At 41.1% G+C, this 11,558-nt stretch overlaps 1 protein-coding gene across 1 annotated transcript; it reads right to left on the bottom strand.

Moving 5' to 3' along the window:
- Nucleotides 1-825: 825 nt before the first annotated feature.
- slc38a11 (solute carrier family 38 member 11) lies at nt 826-4,821 on the bottom strand (the record flags this gene model as incomplete). The annotated part of the gene is made up of 12 exons (XM_080839667.1): nt 826-1,122; nt 1,599-1,730; nt 1,939-2,051; nt 2,334-2,495; nt 2,615-2,685; nt 2,985-3,064; nt 3,174-3,280; nt 3,425-3,490; nt 3,712-3,846; nt 4,018-4,092; nt 4,546-4,672; nt 4,768-4,821. 12 exons carry the CDS (start codon nt 4,819-4,821, stop codon nt 826-828), a joined length of 1,419 nt encoding a protein of 472 aa, XP_080695793.1.
- Nucleotides 4,822-11,558: the final 6,737 nt, after the last annotated feature.

The raw sequence follows: 11,558 nt of genomic DNA, 5'->3' as shown, positions 1-11,558 counted from the left end.
CCGCACAACTCGTTCTTTAAAGGAGGCAACAGCAGACTACATTTTCAAGTCATGACACGATGGTACGAATCACTGCCAATCCCCCTACCCTCCCACTTCACGGTGAGCAGAACCACAAAACCGTCCTGAAGGCACTCCCAACACAACGGAGTTGATCTGCTATCTATTCAGGCAAATACAAAATCGGATGAGAATGCAAAAAAAGGTGAAATAGACACCCAAACAATACATTGCAAATTGCATGAAACAGTCGGTCCCCTAATAGGCTTTTCAGTGAAAAGCTGCAGTCAACGAGTGTTAGAGAGCTGAAGGGATAAATGTTAAGTGAATGGCTTTTCAACGTCTGTCAACGATATTACAGTGCTAATTATCCTTAATTGTACCGTTGTCTTGTAATTTTACAAGCTCTACTTCCGTTTGTTATTGTGTAGGCTATATGTCACTCTTAGAAGTGCCGTTTGATTTTTCGCGCAGAATGACTGAGGAAACAGTCTGTGTTAAAACAAATGGATCTTTTAAAATCTGCCACAAAAAAGTCAGTATTTTCACTGCCATATTAGACGCATATCGGGCAAATCGTGCACACCAGCGTAAAAAACAGCGCCATCCCGTGGTAGATGGTATAATTTTAACCGGCATTCACTGTTCTCTGTTGCTGTAAATTCATCATATTCATTATTTTTGCTGATTTAGCCCAACCCACAAGAATCAGAGACCAATTTAAAATGGAAACGTTTTATTCCAACAAAATAATACAGTTTGAGTGGTACAAAATGCAACACAAACAACAACAAAAATGTAACTTTAGATGAACAATCATATTTATCAAATGTCAAAGATGGAATTCTGCACTGGCGTTGAATTCTGCACTGGCAGTAATGGAGGTGCGGTGGTCGAGATAACAGACATGTTTGAAGTATTGCAGTAGAACATCTCTGCCCCGTGAGAGCAATCCTGGGGATAGAATACTGTCAGGAATAGGCCGGTGATCATAACAAAGACCCCAGCTATCAGGATGATGCAGGGGATGATGTTCTCTCCCTGAAACCAGCGGCCTGATGACAACTTCAAGAAACATGCTGATGGAATGATGAATATCAGAGGGGTGGCACTTAAGACTCCCTGCAGGAGAGATAACAATTTGGAAGGGAGAGAGAAAGAGAGAGGGGTTGAGCAAATCAAATCTCTCTCAACTAAAATCTAAATTAAAATAGTTGCATTCAAATTTTACAGTGGTGAAGTTTTACAGTGATGGTGAAGTGGTGGTGAGGCCAATAAACCACTTTTGGACAAAAAACTCGGTTTTCAAGGTACTTTTTTGAAAGCGAGCTCCGTCCTTGATTTTTGTCTATGTAACTTGTTTTGGAGCCCACACACTGATACAGACAACACCTCACTGTCAAAGGTGCAGATCCTTTCCCAGAATACTACAGTGGTAAGGTGGACCACAAAGTGATCTCTCACCACTCTCTGTATTCTCTTACAAGCCCAAACGTTAACTTTGCCTAAAAGTCGTAATATTTTTTAATGTATGTATGTGAATTGTATGTATTCAATAGACAAACTGTATAAAACTGTACAAGACATATCAAACTTACATTTAATTCCAGAACAACACCAAGGCATTCAAAGCCCAGGGACATTGCAGTACACGCAGATACTATAAGGAATGTGACCATAACATGGGCAGTGTTGGAGAGAATCCCTTTGAAAAATACATTTGACACCACCTGTGAAATATAGGACAAAGTAGATTTTTATCATAATTTAATCATTGTTTAAATTCATAGCACTCATTCAATTTGAAATGCTAATCAGTGATAATGAAAGAGAAACTGAGCATGATAACAATAATGACAGGACTTGTTTAACTTGTTTAACTCTCTCTGTCAGTCTTTTGACAGATTTTACGAATAAACTGTACACATAAAACCATACCTCTCGTGTCACAAAGCACTCTAGAGGAAAAGTGGTCACAATACTGATCCCGTAGCAGAAGCGGCCAAATGTAGCAAGCTGATCATTTCTGCAGTAGTTTTCAAATAGGTCCCCTGTAAGACAAAATGAGATAGCATATGTTTTTTTTTTTTTTTTTTCTTTTTTTCTTTTTCCTTTCTTTTATCTGGTGTCTGTATGTTGATTTCTTCTTTGTTATATGCTTTTCCTTTTTTTTATCTGTTGTTTGGTACGTTGTTTTCTTGTGTGGACCCCAGGAAGAGTAACTGGTGTCTTTGGCATCAGCTAATGGGGATCCGAATAAAATCAAATCAAATCAAACCAAACCTGTATCACATGTTCACACTTCCGATGTCCATACAGGAATCAGTGTGTACCTTGTGTGTACCCTGTGAAGGTGATGTAGCCGGCCACAGCAAACGCAGCACTGACCAGGAAGGCAAAGCCCACTGACATGTGGGTGACACGTGACCAGTTGCTTAGTGTGGGCTCTCGTAGGGATCCATAGATCAGGAAGCTGTTGTGATGGCAGATGAAGGCTGGAACACAGGGACACACACACACACACACACACACACGTTTGATTTTTGGTTGTGTTAAGTGAGTTAGTGTGAAAAATGTTCAGTAGTATACCTGACAAATCACAGTGAGTCATCACCAAAAGACATGACACCAACGGCCTGGATGGCATTCCACCGTGCAAATGACCAAGCTTCCTCTGTAGGGGGACTATATAGACAAACACATGAAGAAGTACACTATGGGTTTCCTCAGATGTGAAAGCTGTCACATGGCTAAATTATGGAACGATAACATATACAGTTGTATACTTTCTCTAAATACAACAACATACATGTAAAATAATTGTAGTGTAACAGTACGAGAAATGACAAGTATTGAAGAGACTGGAAAAAAAGGAAAAGGCAATGCATGGCCAATCGGAAAGAGAGCTAGAGATGGAGAAGAGTGAGTGTGTGAGCAAAGAGGTGAAACAAAAAGAGATTTCATATGGCAACACAATGTCATACATCTGTGGTCCAAGAGTAGCTGCTCTGATGATGACCGTGATGAGGATAGCAAAAGTCAACACCATGGAAATCAAGGATACCTGCAAACACAGAATCACAGTACTGTAGCATTGCATCAGATTTGAGGGCAGACTGCTTGCAGCTGACTTTGACACCTTCAGGATATGATGTTGAGGAAGTAATGAATACCTTTCCCAACTTCGCAATGTCACGATAAAGAGACAGTGGAAGGGTGAAGAAAATGGTGCATGCTAAGATGACAAAATGTCGCTCTGCAAGCACGCTCTCTGGGCCAACTGCAAATATAACACATTAATATACAATTAGATGGAACTACTGAGAGGGCTATTCTATCATTTAAAACCATTACAAACTATAGCTCTTATATTTAAAAAATATCATAATTTTGAGCAGAAAATTAGGAAAAGGTCAAAACAAACCTCCGGGTATCATTAGAAACACTTTGGTCAGTGTGTCTCCTGCAATAATGTTATAGCTGATCATAGCTAGGGGTAGGAACATATGAAATTGTATTCATTATTACAAATTACACCGGTTACTGAAATTACATTTTTCCAATCTCTGTCATTCTGTATCTCATTAGCACGATGGCAAGGGAGTTGTTTGTTCACCGTAAAACTTCTGAACTATTTCACATTACATGTAACACATATGTAAACATATTCCACAGTAACATAAATTAGTGAGCACAAAGTAATGGACATACCAATGAAAGGATATAGAAACTGCAGCACAGAGAGAACCAAATATCCAGCGAAACCAAATGTGCTGTACACTAAAGACTGGTAACTGCGTGTGCCTGAGATATTGCCTCCTCTTATTAGTAGTATGATGGAGTAATCTGGGGGGGGAAGCAGACAGGTGTTAAAGGAGAGAGCAGAAAAATGGTGCAAGATTGTACATGACTGATTGAAATCCCCCTGAGGACCATTATCCATGTGAATGCACTTGCACCTTATATGTTTTCTACTATAGAAGTCCTCTGAAACAGTGAAATTCAAGTGTAAAGTACCTGTGATGAAGGCAACACCCACAAGCAGCAGCAGTCCAAGTGGTAAACCAGCTTGGTTCAGAGCATATGGTAATCCTGCATTCAAAGCAAAGCCTATTATATGATACATTTGGCGATGTGTAAAAGAGGGCCATGCTTGTGCCTCCCCATGTCTTTTCTTGCATATTGCAACTGGTGATTTCCAGACATCTCCATGTTTTCCTGTTTCTGCTTGTGCTGCTGTTTTAAGACCATTTCCGCTGTGTGTACATCGCATATGTGGACCAGTGAGGCATTGTCTGGAATTACATTTTTTCAGAGGTCATATGATCCAGCACCAGGGGCACGCTAAACAGTTAACGCAAAAGCAGACAACTAATCTACACACTGCAAAAGAAAACTATATATAAATACAAACATAGGCTATATATTAACCAACACAAACTAAAAATGTGTCCTTTTAAGTAGACAACTTGAACTGTTAACTTTCTGAACATGACACAGTCGATGCTCCTTCTGGTGTGAAGTGGAATTTAAAATCATAGTCACCTATAATTCCAGATCCGATGATCGAATTGATGAAATTGAAAGATGCCGAGGTCATCGAGCTTGTTCCTAATTCGGCATCTTCCTTTTGCGTTGTTAAAAGCGATTTTCGATCATTGTCATTATCAATCTGAAACGGCAAAATGTACAGAGAAGTAATGAGTTGCTCCTGAAGACACTACAACTGAGGAACTTTCACTCCCGTCTGCATTAATAAAAACCCACCTGTTGATCTCCGACACGTTTGTTGATGTGTCCATTCTCCATTTCAAAAAACATTACTCTCCTTCTTCAACTAATCACGTATACCAAGCCACACATTACTGTTTCTAAATGTGTCGTGGAGCACAGTGCACACTGATCGCGCCGGGTGAACTCAATCCAACCACATGATCCTTTTTTTCTCCTCAGTCTGGTCTGCTGATAGTTTATTGCAGCTCAGCCCGAACGAATGAATCGCGCTGAATTACACCCCTTTGCCCAGTCAAAAAATAAGCAGCATTTGACACACATAAGGCATTCACAAACCCGAATTAAGTCCAAGATATTTTCCAGTACAGACACTCTTTGTGTAGGTAAAAGGCCGGAGATGAAGGGCATTAGTATTGCAGTGCATAATAGTGTTTTAGCTGTAAGCTGCCCAGAGACACTTTTATACTGGCCATGATAAAAAATATTTGGTGTGAAGCCTGAGGTGTTAGTTTGTGAAAAGACGCTGCCAAGACAATGCTTTTTATTGAGTCATGGTAAATTAGCTATAGTACTCAGACCAGATCACCTGACATGGCCAGAGGGTGCAAATGGACGGCAGGAGGGCAGGGGTCAATTAGTGAAGCTTTGTGTCCTGTGAGAAGGAATGCTAGCACACGTAACCTACTAACCTAATTTGCCTACAGTTCAAATAGTTCTACTATTATAAGTGTGTACAAATGAAAATGGATCACATTTTTAATGAAGACAAAAATGTGTCAGGTCCATAGGCCTACAGTTTGTATTTTACATGTTGTATTTTATGAATGAGGAACAACAGAGCTGGCCCAAATATGTTATTAAAAATTGCCAATATTGAGTCACTTTGTCAGTCTCATACTGACTGTCATACTCATACTATAATTGCTACTTATTAGTCGCTGTCAAGCTAGGCTGCTGTATCCGCTGTTCACCTCATGAAATGCAGATACAGATCATCTGCAGCACTAAGAGGACAAAATCACCACCACCACCACCACCACCATCCTCCAGCCTCACAAGACAAATGGCCCCCACGATCATTAGCAGCCACTGCATCATGCAACACCGCCCACTCACTGATGTTTGCTCACTACTTCCCGTCTCCCCTCGTTAGTGCAGTGGTGTTCCCACCGTCTGACCCTGGCCCTGCCTCCGCCTGACTCTGGCCCTGCCTCCGCCTGTTGCTCCAGCCCTGGCTCCGCCTGTGGCTCTGTTGAGTTGCTTCTTCTAGAGATACAATCCAAATTGCATGTTAAGAATGATTGGACATATAACTGCCAAGCCAGTGATTCAGGAGGATAACTCAGGGTCTGGAAACTCAGGCCTTGTGGTCAGTGGGACATTCAAGGGTTTCTGGAGCTCAAAGGGGTAGGGGTGGGGGTGGGGGAGGGTGATGCATGAGGTTGAAAGCTGGTAAGCGACAGGTGGGAGAACGGTCACAGAATAAACCCATGACTGAGTTGACTGAATATATTGATGCGTAAAGATCAACCCCTTTGATGGTCTTTGAAGGTCCGCATGTGAAGCACCTCACCTCTCAGAGTGACTCGAGTAGAGCAGCTGAGTAAATCCAACCTTTAATATGTAAATGTTTAGGTGGTTAAGACACATGCATGCAAAACCTCTTTCTCTCTCTCCCTCTCTCTTTGTGTGTGTGCGTGTGTGTGTGTGTGTGTGTGTGTGTGTGTGTGTGTGTGTGTGTGTGTGTGTGTGTGTGTGTGTGTGTGTGTGTGTGTGTGTGTGTGTGTGTGTGTGTGTGTGTGTGTGTGTTTGTGTGTGTGTGGATGGGAGAGAAAGTAATCATGCCTGTGAGACCTGGTGGAGGTGTGGTATTGCAGATTCCTTCATGCTTAGAGGCAACTACCTTGTGACATCTGGATGACCTCAGGGAAAGTTTCCTTGGAGATATATCCTCCCTGCCTCACTGTATTATGTGTCTGGGCCAGAGAGGTTGTCCCACTAAGTGCTCTTTAATCTCCATACCAGCATTACAACATCACAATCATGCCTTATAAATCTGGGACAGTCTAGTTTTATTTATGACATGTTTGCTTTATTTTAGATGCATCACTTGAAACGTTGTCAGACGTTTATTATCTACAATGTTCTGCTGGCAGGAACACACCACAAAGTCTGCCTTTGTTCGTCGACGTCAATGCACACTGTAACCACCAGGTGCCATAAGAACTCCCTTTAAGCATACAAACAAATTGACCTGGACAGAGCTGACCATAACATGGCTCGGGGTGGTCATCTTTTAGTTTTACTGGACTGTGTGCTGTAGACTACGTACACAGTGATGGCATTTTGCTTGTTGTTTTTGGCAGTCTTGTTCAGGAAACTTATTTGTGAAGCTCAGATCCGCTGTGGTTCGGTGTTATTTCATAAACAGAACAGAAATATAGCGGCATATAATGGAAAATAAAAATGCATACAGATCCACTGATAATCTCGGATTTAACAAGCTGCACTTAAGTTTATGTGTTGGATACTGGGACCGTCAGCAGGTGCACCCCGTGGAAAGGGGATGTCTGATCTTTTCGTTTGAGATTGTGCATGCTCATATTCATCTCCACATCTGCCTAAACGCCGGGACCACACCACTCCTGTCCCCTGAGAATCGGGCGTCATCACAGCTACTGATTGATGAACCACCGGAAGCGCTGATAGCTGCGCTCTAAGTATACTCCAGCTCGGTAACTCGCTGCTCCTATCCTCCGTGTTCTCGTCCACTACCTTCGTAGATATCGAAGTTCTTTCTGACATTACTTTGCTTGAAGTTTTATCAGCGTTATCTGCGTGAAGAAAAAAAAGAAGACTTAAGTGGGTGTTCGCTGAACATCATTTTACGTCGGTTTATAGCAACCTGCTGTGGTTGAACATGGTGAGTAATCCATAGTTGGGATGCTTGGGTGGGATCCAGAGGCTACCTATAGTCCCCTTCTGTATCATCAAATAATCCGAGCAAATTTGAGGTTGGTATACAACAGTTTATTGATAAGCTGCATTTTATCTTGAGTACACAGAAACCTTGCACATACTAGATAGTTTAGATTGTTTAGAGACATTTAAATGACCGTTTATTATTGTTAGATAATCATAAAATTCCACCATTTTGTAAACGTCTAATCAGAAAAATGGTCATCTACAGGTAAGTAGACTCCAGGAGTTTTGATGAGTGCTTCGATAGAGTTCTTCTATGCTGCTTTGTAAACTTTGAATTGGCCAATAAAAAAACAGACACATGGGCTACATCTTGATATTTTCAAATAATTCTAGTATTGTCTTTTAAAGATATAGCTTCGTATTGGAAAAATGTAGCTATCAATTTGCTATTATGACAGTAACCCTAGTCTTAAAGTATTAGTATTGGAGATTACAAGACTAAAAGTTAGCTGAAAGCGTCATACACACTGGACGAGAGGACATTTATTGAAAGTGCAATTTTACCATTCTACCACAAGTCAAGTGAGTCAAGTAGATCTGGTCAACGCCCTTTCGTCTGGTAGACGCAAAAAAAAAAAAATCTGGAGAAGCGTTATGATCGGGAGTGTACCGTCGGTTATTAAGATGGGTATGTTCATTTGTGTTGTACAAACCCAATCAGGATGTCACAACAGGGGGCATCACTGTATACATTGATCCACCTCTTGTAAATTAAACCAAAAAAACATTCTTTTAGTTGGCAGTCACTTTTGGTTACCTATAATAAAGACATCGGTTGCTGACAGATTTTTTTTTAACCAAATATCTGTCACCAAAGGCTCCATTAAACCAGAGGCTTGGATATGTTGTATGTGGGACACTCTTTACATCATGATTTAAACATGAGATACCGACCAACAGGTGACACGTCACAGTGGGCCTGAAAAGTAAAACTGCAGGACTTGTTGTATCTCTTTGACGGTGAAAAGCTGTCAAAACCTTGTCAAAGAGGTGTTTACAGAAACGGCATCTTGGCAAGAGACACAAATGCACACCAGTGACTCAATCCATTAGCAAAAGGGACGGGAGTGTGTCAGAGATCCTCAGTAAAGTGCTCTATTAAGGCTTCTCACTTTCACTTAAATGTCCACACCAAGCTGCTCTGCTGTAATACAGTAGGATGTGCCTTTCCCAGTCCCTTTTAAATGCTTTTGGTGCAAGAAAACACCATCATTGTGGTGGACAGTTCAGAAATATGGACAGTAGCAGTGAGTGGGGTACAGATGAAAAACTTGAATACTGAATTTAATCGTATATCAAAATATTTAATAAGGAATACAATAACTTATACCTATACCTTTACTCAATTACTGTTTCTGACATATAGATGCTTTGAGGTTATTGTTTGGGTTTGGAGGAGCAGGTGGCATGTTATTGTCAGCTTACTGTACCACTACAGCTGACAGCCCAAGGTCTTACCAAAAGTGTGACACAGTCATCCTTTTATGTACACAAGATATGCATGCATAGATATGGTTGTGGTAAGAGTACCCTTAACGATAGAAACGTTATTGAGTTTTCCTGTAATTAAGCATAGTCGGTTGTATGACAAAGAAACTGCATGTCACCAATTCATACCGGCACTTCATGCTTAGTACATACATTGTCCCTAGAAAATAATTCAATTTTGTTGCTTTTTTTAGTTTTCAACTTTACCTCCATTTGACATTTTTTTTTAGAAAAGGGGGCACATGAGCATAAGAGGTTTAAAGCTAATGAGACAGATTACGCATGGTGATGTTTGGCTGACAGCAGAGATATGTGTGTTTTGGCTTGTTGCATTGGATTTTTTTAGCTCCATCTACTCCCCGGGCAAATCAATCTTTGAAATGATTATAAAATACTGGAAGCATTTGAGCCATTGACAACACTCTGCCTAGGGAGGTAAATATGACATTTTGTACATTTATTTGTTTTAACATCATAGATGCTAGAAAATCAGCAACCAGTTCTTGATTTAGTTTCCTTTTAGTTCAAGTTTCAGGGAATGAGCCGAAACATTGGGAGCATTAAGTAGAGGTGTTTCTCGGTGTGACTCGGATACCATTTTGCCACAGTGACATGTATGTAGCACGGTGTTTGGAGCAGTATCCTGTTGCTGTCTGATGATGTAACGGCACCAGGACGGAAATCCCGTTTCTCGAAATGTCAACCATCACAGATGAGGGCGTTTTCTAGCAAGCGGTCATGTTGTCAAAGTTTTCTTGGCACCAATTCTTGGTCGACGATTTCATATTCTTAGACTTCACCGATCCACATGAAACCTGGTGTGCTTGTAGCCCCACATGTCTGAAACACAATATACGGTTCGGTCCCTAGGCGTGCATTGCCCCTCGGGCTAGGGCCCCCTCAATTGGGGTAGGGTCCAAACACATTTTGGGCAAAAGCTTGGAAATGTCTATGGCAAGCTCGACTCTAGGAAGTGCATCACCCCAGCCCATTACCCTTCATGGTGGAGTGACATTCAACCTTTCATTCCTACCAGTTCGCACATTCTGACTAGACTCATGTGGTACTTCTAGTTTGATTGCCTATTGAGCTTAAATATTAATAATCTTTCATGAAACTGAAACCAAATTGCAGGCTTTGCCTCAAGGTCCTTATAGGCAACTCTTGCCACTTACCAGCTATCTTGGCAATTTCAGGCAACAAGATCAGGCTCCTATCTAAATGAATGGGGAGAGATTTTAAAAGTACATAACTTGAATTACCATTTAAACCAGACAAAGGCAGCCTAAACCATGTTTCCATAGTCGCTAAAATAAGGCTAAACAAGTTTGGGTTGCTTTGTTTACTGTGCATTTGCTACATTTTGCTGTGCCGCTGTTGCGATAGTAACATTTAAAATAAACAAAATGTTCAGGTGAGGTGAAACATCAGTTATGCCTTTTTCGACAATCTGATTGGCTTTTTATAATACAGGGCGTGACTTCCACTTTCAGATCCGCCATCTTTTGCATTGCAGACTCCATTCCGCCATTCATTTCGCCCTTAGTGGATTGTGTCCTCCTTATAATGTCTCTGTCTGCCTTGAAGACTTGATCCCATTTTAAACAATTTAAGTGTTTCTTTTCTAGGAAATACCTCTATGTGTTCCCAAGACTTACTTTGAGCCATTCATAAAGTATGCTCTACAACGTAAGAGACAAATCAGATAGACTGTGCAACAAATCAAATCGGAATTTTCAAAATAAGAAAGAATTTACTTCTGTTTTAGAAAATAGCCCTGAGCAGACAGCAGGACTATAGTACATGTGGAAACACGATTTGCTGGTGGGCTTCTTGAGAATGCTGTCAGTGGAGAAATTGAATCCACTGAGATTCTCAGTAAGTGTTTCAGTAAACCCATTTGTCCAGTGATGCAATTACAGCAGAACATCTCTGTCTCCCTCATTTTCGCTATGGCCTGTCTGTGCTCAGAAATGACGGCTGAATTTCTCAGTCTGAACCACGAAACTAGAAGTGCTAAGAGCTGGTGGTTTCCTTCTGCACGTGGCAGAATCAGTGGGCAGTGATGTTTGTTTTGCCTGAAAAAACCTTGAAAAAAAGGCAATAAAGTAGGTTGGTATCCCGGAGCCAGAGAGTCATGCAGTTGTTTTCAGTAGATACCTCTGTAACCAGTGACATCCAGTCAATATTTCAGCAGCTAAATATAGTACTCCCCCCCCCCCTCCCCTATCTCTCTTTACTCTATTGCCCTCACTCCCTCTTTCTTTCTCTTTCTCTTTTTCTCTTTTCTTTCTGTTTCCCCTTTCGCAGCCCTCTCTGATGCAGGAGGCTAGTAAGACTCGCTGAAGGTG

The sequence above is a fragment of the Sprattus sprattus genome, assembly GCF_963457725.1.
Source record: "Sprattus sprattus genome assembly, chromosome: 5".
Classification (NCBI taxonomy): domain Eukaryota; kingdom Metazoa; phylum Chordata; class Actinopteri; order Clupeiformes; family Clupeidae; genus Sprattus; species Sprattus sprattus.
The sequence above is the reverse complement of the archived record's forward strand: the minus strand, read 5'-3'. Positions and strand labels throughout refer to the sequence as shown.